The sequence below is a fragment of the Pleurodeles waltl genome, chromosome 10 (genome assembly GCF_031143425.1).
Source record: "Pleurodeles waltl isolate 20211129_DDA chromosome 10, aPleWal1.hap1.20221129, whole genome shotgun sequence".
NCBI classification, from domain to species: Eukaryota; Metazoa; Chordata; class Amphibia; order Caudata; family Salamandridae; genus Pleurodeles; species Pleurodeles waltl.
The window spans coordinates 135,133,772-135,156,735 of NC_090449.1; the positions used below are offsets into that span (position 1 = coordinate 135,133,772).

General features: G+C 40.7%; 1 protein-coding gene across 1 annotated transcript in view; it reads right to left on the minus strand.

Moving 5' to 3' along the window:
• Positions 1–12,753: 12,753 nt before the first annotated feature.
• Positions 12,754–22,964, minus strand: part of MMD2 (monocyte to macrophage differentiation associated 2) — a 240,607-nt gene continuing 230,396 nt past the window's right edge. The window contains exon 7 of the mRNA XM_069209978.1: positions 12,754–22,913. Coding sequence (XP_069066079.1) covers positions 22,701–22,913 — 213 coding nt within the window. The 3' untranslated portion in view covers positions 12,754–22,700. The remainder of the gene's footprint in view (positions 22,914–22,964) is intronic.

The window sequence follows — 22,964 nt, forward strand, 5'->3', positions numbered from 1 at the left end:
ACCACACACATACACAAACACTTACCTGAAACTTACCTGGGATGGGCTCCCTGTGTTGTGGGTGGTGGTGTTGCTGGGTCTTGGGGTGGGCATCTTTGTACCCATTCCATGGTGTTTCCCCAAGGAAATGGGCCCACCTGCTCTTTAACACCTGGTCTGACCAGGCGTTAAATAATGGCGCTAAGCGGGCTTAGCGCCATTATTTAGGCCCGCCTCCCACCCTCCCGTCATTTCTGCGCTGGGAGTTAAAAATGGCGCGAGGGGGGCTTGCGTCATTTTTGGGATAGCCTACCTTGCAGCTCATTGACACAAGGTGGGTTACCCCATCCAAAAAATGGCGCTTACTCCAATATTTTGCCGCTAGATGGGTTTAGTGTCAAAATATAAATATGGAATAATGTTAGCATTCCTTTAGCGCCAAAATAAATGGTGCTAATTCGATGCTAAGCTTCCATAAATATGGGCCTTAGTTTGTAAGCATCATAGTGCAACATAGTATTATAATAGATTTGTGTACTCCCATCAGGCTTGTGTTCATGAGTCCTTGTTAAAATATTCTCACCATGGTTTGATGCAATTTTCTTAAATCTGTCCTATCTTGCTCAGATTTCTTTATTATGGCTTCCTGATGTGAGGTTGGTTTTAGGTTCAGTTCTCCCTTCATCTTTTCTGACACATTGGCGTGAAGTGTTTTCTCTTAATGGTTACCCCCCCCCTGCACATTTTGTGAGGTTGGGGTTGCTTGACCAGGTTCTTTCTCTAGGAGCCTGGAACTCTGTCTTTTTCATTTAAGACCAGGTATGCTACTCTATTCTTACCTGAAGTCTAAACTTAGGGTTCTTCTTTAAGTGCAAATACTTATGTCCTTTCACTTGTGTTTTAGTGTTCCCTCTTTCTTGAGACTTTTAGAAAGTGGTTTCCTTTAAAGAGGAGATGTTTTCTAAGAATATCTGATTGGTAATGTTTTTATCACACATTTGCATTATTTTTGCCGGTCTTCATCATGTTTTAGCAAATTGTAATGTTTCAAAGATTTTTTTTAATGTTTCAATTTACATATGTGGTTGTCGTTTTCAGTCATCCCCTGTTTTTCTTTAGTGTTTGAGACGTTTGCCCTTAATGGTGTGTATTCTTTTATATTTTTTAACAACTTTATTAAATCATTTATTGGTACATGCATACTGTGTAAACAGTCAGCTCATACATTTAGTCACATATGAGAGATATGGGATAAAGTATCCTCAACCATAGATTAAATTAATATTAAAAGCCACTGAAGAGTTCTGTAACCATATACAAGAGCAAGGCTGAAGGCTGCTCTTGAATGATGTCATGGAGCTCGATGATCGCTTCCAATATCTTTTTATATGCTCTAATAAATATTATAAGGGATAAATACTCTATAGAATTTATTTTATTATTTATAATACTAGATCACATTATTACATTTCCTAAAAAAACAAATCCATGACCTCTTGCTCCTTCACATGGATGAAGATAGTTGCAAATTTGTAAAATAAATGAAGTGGGAAATTAAGCACACCAATAAACAACTACTTAAAGGCAACACAAGATTTTAAGCAGTTTAATGTAAGGTACCTTCACAAACAGCTATACTTCACACTGAATGGTAGCAAGCACAGAGATTCCTGGTTTCAAGTAATAGACTATAGACGTACAAATAGTTAACATGCACCCATAAATGAATCCTTTCTGCTAATGACTGTTAATTATCCTGAAAGCCAAAGAAATAGTTTTTACTTTCACAGTTAAAATACCATTTGTATTTCTGTTCCTTGACATTGCCTTTACACTACTTACTGGTTCTGGTAACATAAATAGTGACATCACAACTCAGTGTAATAAATTGTGCACCTACGTTACTTTCTTATTACAGATGAGTACTGATGTCATAACTATACTACAATAAGAAAATTAGGTGTCTTATTGTATATATTTTATAGGTAGATAAAGGTTTTTATGTAAGTTTTACAGGCGTCCATGAACTATAATCGGATTTCCTCTTAAAATAAATTGAAAAAGCAAGCAATTTCAAACACACTTATCTGGTCGGATCTTCGTGGTTGAGCAGAAAGGAGAGCGTTCATGAGCATCTCTGGGGAAGTACATTTTACAGGCTATTTCCCATGGCGGGAAATCCTAAAGGAACCTCAAATTTAAAGGTGGCCCAACAAATTGGGATTCTGTGGTTCCACTAATGAAATACTTTAGTGTTTATCCTGAATAAATATTCTGGGATATCCAGGATTGGTATTAAGGGGACGGAAACATTATCATCGCCCATGCCTGTCCAGCTGATACCTAATATCTGAGCGTTGAACAAGAAAAGTATAAGTTATTGAACTTCTTATAATGTCTTGAGGGAGTCAAAGTTACTCAGAGGCACAGACGATTGGTCCTGTTCCACGGAGAGTCCCAGTAGCCACCACTCCATCATTCTCAGGCCATGACCTGGATACTCCTGTTCGTAAGTGGTCCGACCACTAGTTGGCATAGTGGAAAAATGGTAGAGCAACAGTAGTGATTAGACTTAGGTGGAGGCTACTGCCCCTGGAGCCTTGACTCAGACGCCCTAGTTATGCCTGTGTAGTCTAGGAAATATCAAATAGCAAAGAGCTGTATCCATCAAAATTACCTGAGCTCTCACTTCCAAGACAGTGTTGTATTGGCTGTTGCCTAACAATCAGTGGTGTACTTGTCCCTCCAAGCTCATGGTTCGCCAGCTCTATTTAGAGTCGAGGAAGCGCTGTGTTTACACTGGTGGAAGATGCACACATGTAAACCTCTGACCCGGCGCCCCGTCCGGCAAGGAGATGGCAGTTCATGATGATGGCCGTCCCCTCTTTTTGAGTGCAGGGTGACTGTCACTCAATTTTCCCGACGGTGTCTGAGAGGCAAAACATGGCCTTTACAGGCAACAAAAATTTAGAAATGCCCCCACATGCATGGAGAAAATTCCCTGCTTGTCCGGGTCATCTGTTTTTTTATGTGGTCAAAGCATACCCACACTTTGGAAATGTATCTTCTTAACATACAAAATGTAATGAGTGGATGCTTTAAACATGGCCACTTGGTCAGCAAACCTTCGCTGCTGTAATGGAATGGTAGCACTAGAGACTCTGCTCACACCACAAAGATCCCTGCCATGCAGATGGAGACCTATAAATAAGGTAGATCATCCACCACCAGGGCTATGGACTTCACCCATCCTTGGGGTCGGCAGGCCATCTGCCAAAGTCTCAATGATCTTTTGATCTAGGTTGCCCTTTTTTGGACTCTCACTGGAATCACAAATTAGCATTTGGTGGCAGCCTGATTCCCCGGTAATTAAAGCTCAGGAAGAAAAACCCATAACATCATTGGGCTGGGGGTGGTTGAAATTTACATATTTACAGGTGTCTTAGACTTTGTTTGTCCTGGCTTCCCACCACGCTCATAGACGTAGGATACATACTGCCCACTTCAATCCTGTAACTTGTACTTTGTCTGGATGTTAGAAACAACCCTGCTTTGTTACACCAACACAGAAAGATGTTTGCTGGGAAAAGATTTGTGTCTGTTGCAGCTCCTTTCACGGCCAGGACCATACCTGGGGCTATGAAAGGAGCTGTACTGTTCTGAGCTGCTCTAGAAGAAGAAACTGCATTTTCTGGTGTGGAGAGCAGCAGGCCCACAGAACAGGGGTAAACAGGCTGAAGCTTGCATGTAGTCTGTCTGTAGGCAGTGAGCCTACATCATCTGAGACCCATCTCATGCCCTTCCAGACTTTGTGGAAGGTTACATTACCCCATATCCTATCCTAGAGAAAGATACATGTTTTACACTTCACCCCAGGTCCTAGAGTAGTGTCTTATTCTAGATTCATCTGAACAACCTCTGTTGCCCATAAACTGGTTTGTAGTTTGAGGTTAGTGATGCACCTTGACCCTTAATCCAGCATCCAGTTTCAGTTGGTGCACTACTGGATCCAATGGGTGTTGATGGTCTTTTTTTCAGTGCTCACCAACAAAATGTAATGACAACATTTTACCTTTTAGAGGTTTGGGACCATGCTATTTCATAGCCTATGGTGTGTAAATTGGGTTCAATCCTCACCAGTTGCCTCTCTTTCTAATGAATCAGCAAGAGACCAGTTTTGACAGCAATTTGGGTGATCTGTACGGTGTCCGCTGTGCTCATTTTCCTGGTTACCAACCACAAGATCCATTGTGTTCCTATTAAAACAGACGGCAGGGATTCTAGGAGGACCCTCCTGGAACATTACATTCCTTCTTGCTGCTGAATTGGACTTCTAGTTTATTTTAGACAGGACATTTTGAATTTTATAGAGATTCTTGATTTTTGTTGACAATTCTGGCAGATTCTCTGACACCTAAATTCAAAGCAGCTGAGTTGACTCTCGAGCTACCATTGCATTGACAAAGGGTTCCAGAGGAAAGATGAATAATACTTAACTTGATACTTTCTAGTGTTCCGTCTGTCTACTTTGACTTGTAAGACTTGTTTGGTGAGGGTTTTAAAGATACCGCAGCATTCCCAACCAATTCCATAGGTTAATATTGGCCATTGGTTTGGACACTATATAGGTGCTATGACTCTCTGAAATTTGAATTTTGCACTAAAAGCTGATTGGCCTCCTACTTTGTTTTTGTGATAGGACATAACTGACTGATCTACATGTATATGAAAGTCCAGCTTTTAAAACATAGTTATGAATAGTCATGAGTACTTTGAGTGGAGTTAGCTGCATGTTATTGCATATTTTACAAAGGCAGAACCTTGACTATTCAGTATGTTTGCCTGTTGGACCTGGCCCTCTCTGCCCGGTCACTCCCAAAGTTTTTGCCTTTACCCTCCAATTTTTGCTGTATTCGTTTTTGCTGGCCTTAGGACTCTGTGGACGTTATCACTGCTAAATGATGCTTATGTAATTGTGCTCTCTCTGTAAAACATGGTGGAACTAGCTTACACTCAATTGGCCTAGTTAATTTACGTATACATCCCTATTAAAGTGGTACTACATGTACTCAGGGCCTGCACATTAACTACACGTGGGCCTGCAGCACTTATTGTGCCACCCACTTAAGCAGCCCTTTTAACATGTCTCAGGCCTGACATTGCAGTCTGTGAGTGCAGTTTTAAACTACCATTTCGACTTGACAAAATAAACCTTTTGTCAGACCCAAACCTTCCTAGTGTTGGCCCTGGACAGCTCAGAAGGCAAGGTGTAATGTACTTATAAAGTAGGACATATAAATGTAAGTTTTATATGACATGATAGTGAAAAACTCTTACATTGTTTTTCACTAAGGTAAGGTCTGCCTGTCCCATAGGATAACATAGGAGTTACCTTATTACATTTAATAAGCTGTATTTTCCAAATGGGAAGAAGTAATCAGTTCATGTATGTTGTCTTTGGAATTGTAATGAAAAATAATCCTAATTTATGGTGAAGTAGGATGTTAATTTACAATTATGAAAATGTCACTTTTAGAATGTTGGCATTTTCCTGCATTAGCCATTTAGTGCCTGTAGCCTGTCTCTGGGGAACATGACTGGGTGAAGCTGACAGTTGGGATTTGTGTATTTATCTTATATAGCCACACTCAATAGGAGGTGTATGTGTGCCTGGTTGGACCATTGCTGGCAGGATGGGAGGACACAGCTGAACACAACCCTACTCACACTTGAGTAGGCTGTGCCCTGCCTCCACACAAAGATATGCATAGCCCTATAGTTAGATTGGAGCCAGGAATGCCTGTGGAATTCAAAGGTAAACCTCTAGAAGCTTCTCACTCACTTCAAAGGCACCGGAAGGACTGCTGTGCTGCTAAAGGACTGACACTCGACTGGACTGCTGTCCTGCAGGAATATTGCCTTGCTAGACTGCTGCCTTGCTGTGCTGTCCTAATGCCTGCTGCCCTCTTGCCTAAGTGAGAAGGACTGGACTTGCATTTCTTGAACTCAGAACCCCAGAGTGAGTCCAAGGGCTAGTTGGCTGGCCTACTGATCTGGAGCCTCCGGGACACAACAGGCTTACAACAACCTTGCACCTGTACCTGGGCTGCCATCTGTGTGAGTCTACCCTGTCAAGTGATACCACCCTAGTCCTGGACCCTTGGAAGTGGGCCTAAGGTGCTCTGCCATCCTCTGTTGATCCATCTGAAGTGGTGCATCTCCTTGGTTGCGTGGCCCAACCCCAAGCAGAACCGGTACATCACTGCTGCTCTGTGGATCGGAACCACTGCAAAGATCCACATCACATTCCAGCCCATTGCCTCATCGGAACCACAGCTGCGCAACACATCCTCGTTGCAGGCCCTCACATGAATGAATGAATGAGGGGGATTTTTAGAACGTGCAGTTATTCTGAGTGTCCCGGTGCATCTCTCATCAATGGCTGCCTTGGTGATGATGCCAAACTCCCTATTGCAGCCCTGCAGCTCCTCAGGACGACGCATCGCCTCAACTGTGTGATGCATCTTCGACACCAGACTTTCCTTTGCAAGACCTCATTGATGAGATCCTCGAAGATGCAACAGGACCAGCACTGCACACCTCGCCACATCTCAGAACCGATGTCTCGCCTAACCAGCCTGCGCTTCATTGTGGTCGGCCTGAACTTATGACTTTGTCCCGATCCATCGCAACCAGATATCCACAGTTGCCACTTTACACATTGGTGGTATTTCTACTAACATCTTTAAAATTGGGTATCTTCAATTCTACTGTTCAGATTTCTGTTGTTTTCATCTTATTTTATTTATTAAAAATGACTCTTTTTTTCTAAATCTGGCGTGGGCTTGTTTTGGGGTGTGTTTTTACTGTGTTACTGTTTGACGTGTTGCACATATACTTTACACATTGCCTCTGAGTTAAGCCTAACTGCTCTGTGCCAAGCTAGCCCAGAATTAAGCACAAGGTTAATTTAGGGTTTGCTTGTGACTTCACCCTAAGAAGAACTGTGGTTTCTGCTTGAGAAAGGTTTCACCCCCCTCAACCAGTAACCCAATTTCTTACAGTCCCTCAGCATCTCAAGCTTTCATACATCTGTGGTAAATAATAATAAATATCAGGGTTATTGTTCAATAACCACTCAAGGCAGGAAGAAAAGGCCTCACACATATAAAAGTCGACTTGTTATTGTAACTTTGAGTTTCATCAAAGTCACCTAATTATTGGCTGCACCCCTTATGTATCTGCATAAGTTTTCATATACACAGAATGGTTAAAAGCCTTTTACACTTCGGGCTCTGATGGTTTTATAAAGTGCCAGAGCACTGAGCCATGTCGATCAATTGGGATACCACTTACCATAGAAAAGAGAGTGCAGTTATGGAACAGCTGTATTGTGGAAGTTAGAACAGTTTGGGGTGTAGTTGTTAAGTAATGTGGGTAAGGTATGTTTGCCGAATGTTGGCAAGTGTGCCACGTCTTTCTGGATTTTTAGGGCGCTAACTCATTTATGAGATTTCACTTCTTAAAAGAAGATGACAAGTCTTCTTGTAAATAACTCACTTACATAGAGGGCACCTACTTACCACCAGTCACAATCTCTGTACAAACAACCACATCCTTTCATACACCCTCCTTAATTCATCAGTAGGGAATGGAACACAGACACTTCATGTATTTTGGGGTAATAAAATATAACATATCCCTGTATCTAACACATCTCTCAAAAACATAATAAAATCTAGTAAATGGAGAATGCCTATAGTCAAATACACTCATCCAGAGGAATCACACCTTCCTTACAATTTGGTCACTATTTCTCACCAGGGAAAAGCTAACAACCACTATATAGAGAACACATAAGCAGCAGGCCATCAGAGGGACACTGATACATTTTACCTAGATGGCGAAGTTTTATCTGCTTGGTGGATGTCAATGGATCTGTGTTGGCTCAATGTCTCTGTCAACTGGCCACCAGCTATGCAAAGTTATTACAAGAGGTCTCTTGACGCACATCTGTCCTCATGTCCACTAACAGTGTGAAAGGGACTAATGCCTTTCCAAACAAAAGGAGAATTTTGATCAGTCATTCATGTAAAAAAAACTAGCGTTCTAGGGGAATCTAGCATTAGGACTTTTATATACAACGTATAGACTCTACCCACCTTCTCAATAAAACTGTAGTGATATATAAATGTGGAGTCAAGTGTAATAATTCTATATTTCCCTATATATGCTTACCTTGATGAGTTGATAGTAGCCAACATTCGATATTATTGACCTCAACACTGTTCCTTCTGGACATAATTCGTATAGACTTAAATCATTTGGGGCCTATTCACGAATTGCATTTTGTAGTACATTTAATAGTACTGCAATAGTATTACTAAAGTAATTTCAAAATGCTATTCACATACCTTTGGACACTTCCTCCTCTTCTATCTTATGTTTGGAGCAATCTCCACACAGTTCTCTGCACACATATGTATACATAGTACATATTTAATAGTACATGTGACAGCGACAGAGGAGAGTGCCTGAACAAAGGGCAATACTACCTACTAACTGGAAAGGGTTAAAGGAGGAGTAAGGAAGGAGTAGGGAAGGATTAAGGGAGGGTTCAGCTGTCATTAAGGAGGGACATGCACCCACCCACAAAAGTGTGAACCTCTTTCTATTCACAAACTGCCCTTCTATAATTACTATAGCCAAAAGGGCTCAGAGCTGGAGTATGTCCAGCATCCCACGTGGACTCTCATAGGTACTGCAACACCCTCCCCAAGAAAATAATAGAGGTAGTGTCTTAAAATAGAACCCCATAGGAACCAATATTTAACTAAATTAACTTATTTAAACTGTTTGCAAATATTACATTTTATTTTTTAAAAATCTAAAACATAATAATTAATTAAAAAAAATATGTTATTAACCTTTTTGTACATAGAGATTAAAGTAACATCAATATTTATATTTATTAAAAATAATTAAATTACTATATATTAATTCTAAACATCATCTTTATAATTTTAAAATATAATAATGAATACTTTTTTACTTTTGCTGGGCTTTTTAACTAAACTTCAGAAAAATAACTTTATTTTTATTCTACATTTCAAATAAAAATATAAATTGTAATAACATAAATATTTAACAAGAAAATATGTTTTCTTGTTTAAAAAAAAACTTTAATAAACATTTAAACTCTTCCTTAAACTTTACCATAGGGAAATCGTTGCTCTAGTTGCGGTGAAAAAGTACAAGTTATTACTTTACGTTTGTATATTAAGCCCTACCCCCTGAATTTAATGAGCTGGGACTTGTTAGTAACTGTACACTGTTAAATAGTGACTAGCACTCTTAAATGGTGAATAGCTCATAGTACTAAAGTTACTCAAAAGGGTAAGAGTAACTTAAATGTGTAGATTTACTCACATGCAACTTTACCTTATTGAGTAGGCCCCATAATGAACACGTCTACCTCACATCTCTACTGATTGACTAACTGAACTGATAAATGGACATTGCTTAATGCATTGTCACCTCACAGGTTGTCAGGCTAAAGGTTAAAGCAAATGTGTCTTGGAGCCTGAGGTCTCTTTATCAGATGGTCATCACTTAAAAGCAAAGCATCAATTGCATGAGGTAAACATATGATTATACACAGAATATTATTAAAGGTTATGTTTTAAGTATTTCACAATATTGTAGTTTTTACTTCACATGCCATTAAGTAAGCAAATGTAAGGAGAGCATGTTCTAGTTTTAAGAAGTATGGTCTGCAATTTTTTGTAAAAATTTCTGTGAATAACTTCATCAAGAAATACATTTTAGTTTAGTGTGAGGTAGTAATTTTACCAAATAATTCCCATACAGTGCATGTTTTGTTGAGTGAAAGTAGGATCACTATGCAATAGTCATTTTCATTTTTGGAACTGGAAAGAGGTTACCCTGAGAAACCATAAATTGGGGAATAAGGAGTGGTAGAGGAAAAGCGGTAGAGTCACCAAGGGCAGAGCTTGAAAAGCAGAGTACAGTCAACTTATCCAAGCACAAGTGTGACAGCAAATGTGATCTAGCTTACTTAATTGATCTCAAAGAGGCTGCATTTTAAAATATCTTACAATGCTAAAGTACCTGCTAAAGAGATCTTTGTGTGCCCAGCAACCTTGAGGGGATTATAATAGTACTAAAATAACTCTGGAGGCTAATGCAGTTCTGTGCTTTCTCCAATCACAGTTTTGACTCAAAGTTGTATGTAGGGTTAATATGCCTCCTGCAAAGCACAGCGTTTAACATGCAGATCACAGATTTGTATTTTATGTAAATACATAAGTGAGCTACTACTTTTGACACTGAGATCATTTTGTTACTTCCAGTTCTTACATTGTAATACTAATATAGCACAGCAATATATTTACTGGCTTCAAGAAGCTGAATGCAAACTATAAGTGTTAGAAATGGGGTCTCTAGTTGGCTGTCAGTTTACACCCTATCCAAGTTCCCACTAATCAGGGTATGGGAGTCACACACCTAACATAACCCCTGCTCATCTCCTTGGTAGCTTGGCACAAGCAGTCAGGCTTATCTCAGAGGCAATGAGTAAAGTATTTGTACATACACACACAGTAACACAGTGAAAACACCATGAAAGGACTCCACCTCAGTTTAGACAAATAGCCAATATTTATCTGAATTAAAGAAGACCAAAACGACAAAAATCCAACATACACAAGAAAAGATATAACTTTTTAAAGAGTTAAAACAGTCTTAAGCCTGAAAAATCAGTGGTTGTATCCTTATAACACACAGTACCTTGTATGCGTCAAAACAAAGATGATGCGAGCCGCAAAGAAGGTGATGCGTCAGAAAAGCAAGTGATGCATCAATTATTTTCATGCTGGACTGGCGATGCATGGATGCCCAACTCTCAGTCTGCCCCAGATGTGTATTCCACAACCAGGCAGAGGCACAGAATGGTTAAGCATTTATAAAAGTGGCATTTTCAAACTTACAATCTAAAAGCCAACTTTACCAAAAGATGTATTTTTAAATTGTGAGTTCAGAGACCCCAAACCCCAAATCTTATTTGCTCCCAATGGAAAGCTGCACTTAAAAGATACTTCATGGCAATCCCCCATGTTACCCTATGGAAGAGATAGGCCTTGTAATAGTAAAAACCGACTTTAGCAGTATTTCACTATCAGGACATGTAAAGCACACTAGTACATGTCCTAACTTTTAAATACACTGCACCCTGCCCATGGGGCTGCCTGGGGCTTACCTTAGGGGTGACTTACATGTAGTAAAAGGGAAGGTTTGGGCCTTGCAGGTGGGTACACTTGCCAGGTCGTACTGGGAGTTGAAAAACTGCCACTTAGACACTGCAGTGGCACATCTGAGACACGTTTACAGAGCTACTCATGTGGGTGACACAATCAGTGCTGCAGGCCTACTAGTAGCATTTGATTTACAGGCCCTGGGCACCTCTCGTGCACTTTACTAGGGACTTACTGATGAATCAAATGTACCACTCATGGAGACACCAATCACCAATACAATTTACACAGGGGGCACTTGCACTTTAGCACTGGTCAGCGGTGGTAAAGTGCCCAGAGATGTAAAGCCAGCAAAAACGAAATGCAGCACAGGATCAAAAACAGGAGGTCAGAAGCAAAAAGTACAGGAGAGACCACACCATTAGCTGACAGGTCTAACAATAAGTCCTGGGTCTATACCCTTTTTTTTGTTTTCTTTCTCAATCTGTTGTTATTCTAAGTTTGCAAAGAAGGGCTGCCCTGGGAATTAAAGTCTTATTAATACAAACAACTGCAATCACTCTGTTACGTTTTATATCCTGACTTTGAGTTTCTCCCGTCAGTTCACTCTTAATGTGTAATGTCTGCATGTATGGACAATATGTGATTCCTACACCTTAGAACTCTGTTGCCTTAGGTAACATTTCCTGTACATAGATTTACTTGTATGATTTATGTGTCTATGTGTGATGTAAAGTACTCTTTCACCCTATTCTGAGAAAAGTAGCGCTATAAAAGAACTAAATAAAAAGTAAGTTAGTAGGTGCCATTTAAATCACCAATAGTTTAACAACCCATATACACAGATAAATGTTACATACTTACAGTGCGTGTACATCTCTGACATGGGGGTGGAACAAAATAAAAAATCTGTTTCTAAGTGTTTCTCTAAAGTGATAAGCTGTGCTCCTTTATTTCCTTATATTGCATTGGCATCTAGGAGTAGGCTCCAGAGGGCTCACACTACTCGAACAAAAGGAGGGAGGATGGCCCTTTAAGTAAGGCCTTTGGCTGTTCCCAGTTGGAAGTGAAAGCCACGATGCTCACGAAAGGGACTGCAGACCACGCGGCTCTACTGAATTGTGTCCCAGTGTCGGAAATGACATTTACCTGGTTCCGTTGGAACCCAAATCTAGCCCAGTAGTAGCTGCCGAAACCGGGAGTGGCGCAATCCCCCTACTTCCCAGCACTGGTGGTTTTAAAAAACAACAAGGAAGGGGTCACAGAGGCAGGAGAACTATATTTCTGGCACAGCAATCTCCTGCAGCTGCTCTGCATGGACCACTTTGCATGCGGGGAGGACAGGCTGAGTCTTTAAGAAGAGTCTCCAAGAGATTATCCTAGCTCTTCGTCCAGGGCCGGTGACGTGTCTGGTCTGGCTTGAAGATTCCTGGCATTTTCACCCAATGAAAAAAGCAGAGCCAAGAAAATAAAAGCACACCAAAGAGAGGCGAGGTGAGGTATCTTGAGCTTTAATTGACACTCTACTCATCAGGAAACATCACAGTCATTAGCATTGTTATCACAAACCAACTGGAAATAGTTCAATATAAAACAATATAATAGAAAACACTGACTTGATAAGTGCTTAAAAGTTACTTTACAAAAAATGACAGTGCACGAAACATTCACAGTCAGATTGACTAAATATTAGTTTTGCATGAGACAGCACCTAGTTTGAATCATACGCAGAACAGAGTGTCACCACTGGTCATGTTTGTGGCCAAATGCCTGGAGGATTACACACTATATCAAAAATCACAACTTAAAAAATGGCAGTCAGCTTCACCCTGCTGAAGTTCAGGATTCGAAATGCAAAAGTGTTCCAACCACTTCGCCTGTTGGGTTTTGAGAGTCATCACTGTGCCATTTTCTGGAAGCAACAGCATGAAATATGCAAACCTGTGAGCGGACTTCTTACCCATAATTCCTTTGTGCATTCTACCTACCGCTTTGTAACCAAAACATCTTAAGCGCTGTGTCTCTTTGGAAGAGCAGAACAAAAAAACTGAAATGTCAACTTCCAAATATGAATCCAAAATCTGATACAGTGCTTAATTTGTTAAGAAACAAGGTGCCAGGACCCTTGTCAGCAGACTACTGTAGCTTGCACAACCCATTGTCCCTACCAGCGCTGCCAATGCTAGTTCTAATACAACTATTAGCCATCACACTCTTACAAATGGGACAAGTTACGCTATACCTGGCCCCCAATGCTATACGAATGACTTGGGCCATAGGTATTAGTAATTTTTCATGTATATTGAATTAATAAACATCTGTTGCTGTGCGCAAGCCTAAACTAGACAGACAGCGTCACCATGTGACAGACAGTCATAAGTGCCGGTGTTGAAAATTAAGTGCTAGTGTTAAGCACCGAAAACCTAAGGCTCAAATTAAGCACTGGGTTTATAGAGGGCAAAATCCACATTGAGTCTTTAAAGCGCTTCCATTACCGGCGGTCAACATTTTTTTGTGTGACAGAGCAGACCACCCTAGGTAACTAATTCTGGCTGCAATATTTTATTTTTGTTCTCATACCAAGTGGGTGCCTCATTACAAGTTGACTGGTAACATCGAGCGAGAAAAACACCTCGGACATGTTATTGGGCCATTTTTGCATATGGTATTCCCAGCAACCACACGCTGCTTTGCTTTCCCTGCATATTTCCTTTGTGTATTATGTGGACGAGAAAGCTCTAGGAAACTCTGGTTTATTCATACTTTGTTCAAAGTACAAAACTTGATCAAAAATCAGTTTGCACTCATTTTCTCACTTTGCACCAATCTCGAAATGAGGCCCTAAGAATTCACCCAAAGTCGATTACACAGAGCAATAATTTTTTTATAACTACAGTTTTACAGCTGACAAAAGACTTTATCAGCAATAGAAAAAACACATGGATACATTTGTGCTCTGGTGCTCTAGTGTTTCCTTTTCTTGTCTTATTTTCATCAACACAACTTGCATTATTATTCATTAAACCAGAGATTGAAAACGTATTAACAAGCAACACCTTGATTTAATTTTGTAACTGCTGATTCCTGAGCCCAAATATTTTATTATTTAAATATGCATTTGACTAATCGCAGCTTCAAATATTTGGTATTGACTGTGTAAAAATAAAAATTATTAATCTAGTCTTATACTTTAATTTCGGCCAAACTTTGGGGCTCATTCGAGGTTGGCAGTCGGACAAGTCAACTGCCAAACTCGCAGAGAGGAGACCGCCGCGGAGCTGGCGGTCTCCTCCCGGGCCCATTATGAGGTTTCCACCTGGCTGACTGGCAGAAACATCCTGAAATTAGAGGTTTCAGCCGGGCAGCCCAGCGGAAACCGTACAGTGGCTTTGGCCTTGGCTACTCATGGAGCTGAGGCCAATGCCATCGCACAGAGGGGGCATTTGGCTCCCTCGGAATGTGCACTGTCTGCAGAGCAGACAGTGTGCATTCCCATGGTCCTGGGCAGGGGGGCCCCTGCACTGTGTTTCCGACAGCCTTTCCATGGCAGGGACCCTGTCATGGAAAGGCTGGCAGAAACAGGACTCATGAACCATGACTCCGACTGCTGTCATGCAGCCAGGAACCATGTTCCTGACAGAGACGGCAGTCCGCTGGCGGTCCGAATGTCACTGCGAGTCTGGCGTTCCTTTGACCACCAGAATCGTAATGAGGCCCTTTATCTGCATATTGGTGGAAGTCGAGCTTCGATACTTGTCTTCTTGCAACAGCATGAAGCCCTGAACTCCTTTGTTGCCTTTCACAAGGGGCATATAGTAGAAAGAAACAATGTGTTATTGAAACCCGATATCAATATTGCAGTAAACCTCACTTGCGCCTTCATCTTTGCTGGCTATATTTTCCACGTTTGCACAGGGACTGGAATTAAGAGTTGTTTGATGACTGCACCAACCTAAATTTTCTACTAATGAATTTTAGCAAGGCAGACCTGTCTCCATTTGCACAGGGGAAAGTATGGATGGTATATTTCCATACATAGCGGATTTATTTTGCAAAGGATCAAATTGCCCAAGGAATGTCCCATTTACACGCTGAAAACAAAGATTTGGAGGTATCTGTGGCACTACGTAAATACCAGACCCCATTATGTGGGTTAAATACATCACCCATAAATGATCTAATTGTGTCCTTACAAGTGAAGTGATGCAGAAAAAGATCTCACCTGCAGTTTGTGTTTTGGTGTTCTAAAGATTGTACTGCTGAATTTAGACAACAACAATATCGTGGTATAGGAATATTGAGCGGGTAAGTGCATTTAGCGAAGTATAGATTTACTAGTCCTAACTCCACATCTATGTATCCAGAAGATATATGTACCACGTAGGTACATAAATGTGAGGTCAGGTATAGAAGATCTGGACTTACTTGGTAGATTATTTCTTTTCAATAGTTTGCCTTTGCTATTCTGTGCCACTGATACTATGGGTTTCATATTCATGTGGCATACCATTTCAAAAACCTACGCTCTATCTCAAAAAAGCCTCTGGCCAGTAGCCACTAAGGAGATATGCTTTAGACTTTCAGTTATCACAAGTAAAGGATGACTCAACCAGACAACACTGACTAGACAATAGATTGCCATTATGTTTTACAGCATTATTGAGTTTTCTATATTGACCTACAAAATATTGATCCAGAATATTCACTACCACTGTATCTTCAAATGAATTATAAATAGGTAATCCTCGTATGGTTTCTATAGTTATATTCATGCATTTTTTCTGTTTTGGGAAGTTAAACGTATGTGTACAGTCGATCATCTGGGAATTTCACTTTGAGGTTCGATGTTCAGAGCTATATTTTTATAGCCAACATTGGTTGTTCTCATAACTGCAAGCTGTGTTTTTTACTGTACAGTATTTTTTGGAATTGCGGACTCCAAAACTTTAGGTTTTCTTTATGCTTCCTTATTAAATTAAATTAAATATTAAAAATACAAACCCATTATGAACTTCTGATCTCTACACTACTGACCACATTTCATAAACCTTCAGTGCAACAGTACAAGGCCAGCTCTAGAGTAGTGCACCTGGTACACCATCACCTTCATCTGATTTCGGGGTGTGGTGGTGGTGGCGGGGGGTCGTGTTTAAAAATAACAGGTGTTTAAAAAGCACTCATTGAAGAGTTCATTATGTGACCAGTAGTCTTCACACAACAATAAAAATATGAAGATAACTCTTGTGATTAATTTTCCTGCAGGGGAGAGATAGGAGTTGTGTCTAGTTGCAGTTTCCACTCATGATAAAGTAGAGCAGAGGGTTAATATACCTTCTGCAGGGAACATGTATCATGCAGGGCACCAAACCGTATTTTATGTGGCTAGGTCAGTGGGTTGCTGCTTTTGTTACAGCCGATTCTTTTGTTTCTTGCAGTTCATAAGTTCCAACACTAAAATAGCACCATCAGCTACGAACTGTCATCGGAGAGCTGCATACAAAATACATGGTATACATTAGGACGTTATGTTTTTTTTCCCAAGCTTTCATTTTCCTAATGTTGATAAAAAGGGTTCATTTGGGTAGAAATGCATTCTTCTTAGTTACGCCAGCCACTGTGGTACATTTAAAATCCTTTGTTTGTGCTTCTCCAGACCAAACACTCTTAAAATACCCTGCCTACTAGTATTGAGGACATATGACTCCTACACCTTATCCTCATTGTCTTATTTGCTAAAGACTGATTTACAAATGTTTGATTCATTGGCTCTGTTTGATGTCTGTGTGTGATGTAAAGTACTCTGACACCCTACACTGGTACGAGTAGTACGATAAAACCAATTACATGCTTGTGAGAGGGGGGAATGGAGAGATGAGGGGCAAAGGTGGAGGGTGGTAGTGAGGTAATCTGTGGAGAAGAAGGTTTTTGGAAGGTAATTCTGCCAACAAAAATTGTCATACTGGGCGGCACAAGCGCTAAAGCTGGCCTTCTCCAGGCCACCGGTATAGTCTTTTTGTTAAACAAGAATTCTGATAATTACCTCCGAATTAGAATTTACAGGGATGTGTAAAGAACTTAACATTGCACCAGAATTCCAAGGCCAGCATTTCAAAGCTAGTAGTGCAGTCTTTATACCAAGATTTTAGCAGGTCCCTTGCCCGTCCAGGCTGCTTAAGTCTGATATTTATATAGTGTGTGTAAGGGAAAGGTGACAGCTATGCCTTCTGCGCGTTACAGGTAAAGAAACCCACAAAGAGTTAAGATGGTACCTGTGCACATGGCTAATGTTTTTTTAAAGAATCAGTGAAATAACTACACTCTACATCCTTCCCCAGTACAATCAAGAGGAGTGCTGCATTGCATTACTAACTATAGTAGGCTGGGTTTTCCATTAAATATTAACGCCACTTGAAAGCAGACGTTCAATGGAGAAAAGTTTTCATTTCTCCCTTCTTTTCTGACTTTGAGTGCTGTTCTGTATAGGGCACAAACAAAGTAGGAACAGTTTTAAAACTGTTCTAGGCATGGTATTTTGTAATGGAAAGGAACCCCTTCAGTATAAAATCTATGCTAAACTCACACACACCCTTACACCATGGAGCAAAGGTGTGCATGGTGCTTGGCAGCAGAATTCTGCGCCCGTGCTAGGGAAAGGGGAGGAGAGTGCTATATCGCCGTAGATTGGCGCTCTCCCAGTCCCTTCCCGTCAAAAAACGTAGCACAGCTTTTTTGTCTGCGGCGCTGCGTTGGGTGACATTTTCATAAATCTGGCCCCCGGCATTACTGAAGATTTAGCACTATGCTCACAGAAATGGGAAATAAATTGTGAGTATTCTTTTTCTGCATGTCTATCAGCCCTTAGGCCCAGATGTAGAAAGTGTCTGCAAAATATTGCAGAAATGCTTGAGCTGAAAGCCATTTCAGCAATATTCAGATGATGTCAGGAGTACTGGGGGAATAATAGCAGAAATCTTCAGACATTAGTGCAAGCACGTCAACTCCGGGAACAAAAGAGTGTTGAAGTTACTGCTGCTAATAAATGAGAGGCATGCTCTGATACCAGGAGAAGCCCTGGTATTACAACCGCAGAAATGTTTGTCATTCCCAGGTGGAGAGCAGATGTATGCTAATTCGATTACCCGACTTAATCCCCTATGAATTATTACCAGCAGTTTCTAACTAACCTCTGTTAAAGGCACAATTAACATCAAGGAATCTGGGACTAAGTCATGTGTTTTCTTCTCAGTGACGCGATACTATCACATTTACAGTGTGGTAATACCACATGTTTCATTATTGTACCTTCATACCCCAGTAGAATTTTGAAGCTTCTATCTGGCCTGGCACTGCTTCACCAACTCATTAACTACTTGGGTGGTAGTGGGGCCAGCTGCCCCAATGAGCCCTGAGGAATACCACAGTGCACCAACCACACAATTTCCATATATTTAAAGACATGGTTATCCATGCCTAAGCTGGATGCATCACTTTTGCAATATTAATACTGAAGCACATACCCTCCTTTGGAGGTCTGTGCAGTTGTTTGTGATGGATTTGTCTTTTAATGGTGATAGATAGATCTTACTGACCACAAGGCTCAGATATGCCAGTATATGAATGTGCAACATTAGGATCTGAGACCCATGCACCTCTGTTAACTTTACAGGGCATCTAAGAGAAGATATTGAATATTACATCTCCATTTAGGTTCCTGCACAAAACTGAGATTGATGGCATCATTAAGAGTAGAGTGTTAATCTAAAATCATTAGATTTCCAGAGGAAAACTATCCGGATCTGCTGAATGTTTGAGATATTGCACCATGCTTTTTTCTGGATTTAGCACTTTCTTCAGAAATCAGAGGATTTACTGTAACCCACTCCGAACCCAAAAGCACGTCTCAAGAGCAAACATCTACCCTGTTACAAATCATGGATTCAATTTAAGACCAAATGTAGCCTGGTAATCATATTGACAGACAACATCCTTGGATTTCTTCAGATAGCGTTAAAAACATTAGTTACCCTGCTTAAATATGAAACATTCTGTATATGCGCACACATTCACATACAAATCTGAGCTGCCAGGTCTGGCATTCCCCATAAGGCCAAGAGGCAGGATCTAAAGAGAAAAGGGACAAAATCAATAAACAATCTTACATCAATCCAAACTCCTAATAGAGAGGCATAATGCCCACATCGTCATTAAATCAGGTAGGCTTTCTGTGTGGTGCCAATCTTTGAATTGTAATGCGCAAAGTCAATACTGTGCAGTGCAGCTCTCACGCCTTGTCCTCCTCACTGCTGAATGATGGTACTCAATAATCCATTGAGGACGCCCGACGAAAATATGCACCAGATCTTAAGTATCAACCTGGATTTCCAGCTGGCAGACTCCCTGACTTGATCATGTACATCTCAGTCAAGCTGCAAGAAACACCGTCATAACATAAAAAGTGCATTAAGTAGAAAAGGAATGTATATGTACAGTTAATACTGTAATCCAGTGCTTGGAGACTAAGCAAAGTGCTGGAATGTATTCAAGTTTTTTGTAGGGTGAAGGTTGTTGACGTTGGGGCTCTCCACTTCCACTAACCTGGCAAAAGCAGCAAGTGAATGAGGCCTGCATGGTAAATGGTACTTCTTGTTAGTGTTGGGGATGGTCTCAGTGCTACCTTTCTCCTTACTGTGGCCATTTCTAGTACTGCAGCTGCAATTAGCACAGTTGCAGACATGTTGTAATGGCCACCAGGAATCACAAGTCCTGTATTTCAGATCCCTAGATTTAATGTCAAGTTTCTGTTCCACATACACACGTCACCGTTTGGGACTCGAAACACTTCATGAAACATTTAGGAGCATATTTCTAAGCCTCTAGCGCCACCTTGTGCCACATTAGCGTCTTTATTTTTTACACTAATGTGGTCGAATGAGGCCAAAATCCTTGCGCCATATTTACAAAGTGGCACAATGCATGCATTGCACCACTTTGTAACCCTTTGCGCTACATTATGCCTGCGCTTGGCATAATGTAGGCAAAGGGGGCGAAACAATGGCGCAAGGAAATCTAACAAATTCCTTGCATCATTTTTTACGGCACTTTTAACGTCTGCTCAGAGCAGGTGTTACAAGGGGGCTTCCATTATTTATAATGGGCCCCTAAGTACTCTGCAGGAGTAGCACCAATATTTTGACGCTACTCCTGCAGAGTACATCAATAGCATCATAAAAAATGACACTATTGCCCGACCCTGCGCCATGGTGCATGTATTTTAAATACGGCGCACACATGGTGGCGCTAGGGGGTGCTAAGGGGCCCAAGGAAAGTGGCGCAGCACTGGGTGCAGCGCCTCTTTCCTTAAATATGCCCCTTAGTTTCAAAGTCCCAACTTTTTCATACTTGCTATGTCTTCTTAAAAGATCTCAGCCCATTCTCTTGGCCACGATCAATGAATAAAGTTAGTTTAAATTTAAGAATTTTGGAGCCTAGCTAGAGGAATTCTGTCAGAAACTCTCATTTTTTCCAAGATGTTCAATTGTCATGTGTGAGATGCTTGTACTTAACTTGGTATTACCTCTATTGATGTTGGATTCTGGGGTTTATTATTGAACCGGAACAACTTTTCCCATTCCAACTGCAGAGCTGTGTGTACCCAAATGGGGAGTAATGTGAACCAAACAGTCAGGACTGCTTCAACATCTTATGCTTTACATGGACAAATTGAGAGTTTGCATTTACATTTCTGTTTCAAGAAAGCAGGGGCCTGATAATCCTGTTTCCAAATTCTCCTGATAGCTTTCATGACTAAATCTGAAAGGAGATGCTCTTAAGTGATCTTTTGCTTTGAACACTGTAAGCACTCTGTGCCAGCTCATATAGAAAGAAGGTCAGGGCTGGGATTGCTTGGTACAACTCTTGGAGCAGGGGCCTCTTCCACGTGTGGCCTTTGTAGCGAGGCTGTAAGTGGGAAGTTAGCAATCACTGGGAGAATCCAGTCTGAGTGGCAGGTAGGGCGCCATATATACCCAACCCTCAATGCCATCTTAATTTAAAATAGGAAATTGTTATAGTAGAAGGCCCTGGAAGTCTTTTGTATGCATTTGCATCAGTTATATGAAAGATCCAGTGAGGTACTGGCAAGGTTTAACAATTTCGCAAATTTGCAGAGGTTGCTAACTCGCCCACCTTTGCTTGTGGGAATCGTTTTCTGCAACAACAAAAAACAAATAATTTTATAAGAAACGTTGTGTTGGAATACATTTTTGTAAAACATTTCTCCCTCTATTTTTGTTCTGGATATTTATTTATTTATTTTAATTAAGCAGGTTTGGCGAATTCAAAATGTTTTATATAAACATCACAAAGTTGAAGAGGAAAAACCTTGGCAGCTTTCACTGATCTTTGAATCACATTATGCTCCATTGTAACACAAATGCACTCATCTGATTGTCAAATAGGTACTTGACAGTCCGACAAAAGAGGCAAGGAATGTGAAATGTACTAATACAGAACGGAGGAGAACTTGGGAAATAAGGAGAAGACTTCAGTCAAAAACTAAGAATTCTCAGTTTTCAATTCCAGCTATTTGTATTCGTCACATTTCAGATGTCACAATCCTCACAGCGGAGACTTGGAGGTGAGACACATTCACACTCGTGTGTCAATGATAAAATGGGCTAATTACGAGGTTCAAATGGTAAAATATGATTTTCTGAGGTCAGATTCCAGCTTGTAAGGCATAGCCTCAAATCTCAAGTAGCCTACGCATGCTACTGAGATCTATCTGAGTAAAGGTATTATTCATTTGTGTTATTTGCAGAATTTTGACCCTGAAAGCCTGAAGCACCCGGCAGTACATGAATGTTATCTTGGTATTAGCCAGCTGCCCACCTAAGTTTAGTGTGTTGCACTATAGCTTTCTTCCTACTTTGGTCCCCTGTATCTACCAGTTCCCATTCCTGTTCCCTAAACCGTTCCTCTCAATCTTAAGTGGGCATATTTTCAGTCCCTGAGATTGGTGATATGTTGTAACTATCAAAAATGCCATTCTCTTAATATTGCTCCAAAATTCATTTTCTGTGGATTAAAAGAAGGGAATCTGCCATAGACCCTTGCCTGAAACAGAGTGGTTTATGGGACGTGGAGCTGTCAAGAAAGCCTTCACCCACAAGGTTTTTGTTACCAACTTGTCTTAAAACACTTTTTCGAGTAGGTTTCGGAGAGAGGCAATCCATTAAAACCAATAGAAATATATTAGGCACTTTTTTCAGGTAGCAGGCACTGGGACTTATTGTTCGGAGATAGAAAAAATAAATATTTCTTGTCTTGCCTCACCAAAAAGTAAACGGAGATGGGGTATATAGCAGGATTCTCTTCCCACTAACAAACACTGATAGTTCCTTCAGAATTACACTATTGTTTATCGATGTGAAAATGTAAGGTGCGGCCCTATTTTGATGTTTTCACTCCTGATGGGAATCTTTCAGGCTCCAGATACAGGTACCTCCAGATGGCATAGTAGTGGATGCCTGCTCCAAACGCCACAAAGAGGTGCCATATGGCATGAGCAAAGGGAATGCGCCCATCGCTCTTGAAGAACACCATTCCAAGGCAGTAGAAAAGTCCACCAATGATCAATTCCACAAGACCGTCGTAGTTAGTCTGTAGGGAGACAGGAGTATAGGAGTAAATCCTTGACACCTACATACTGTT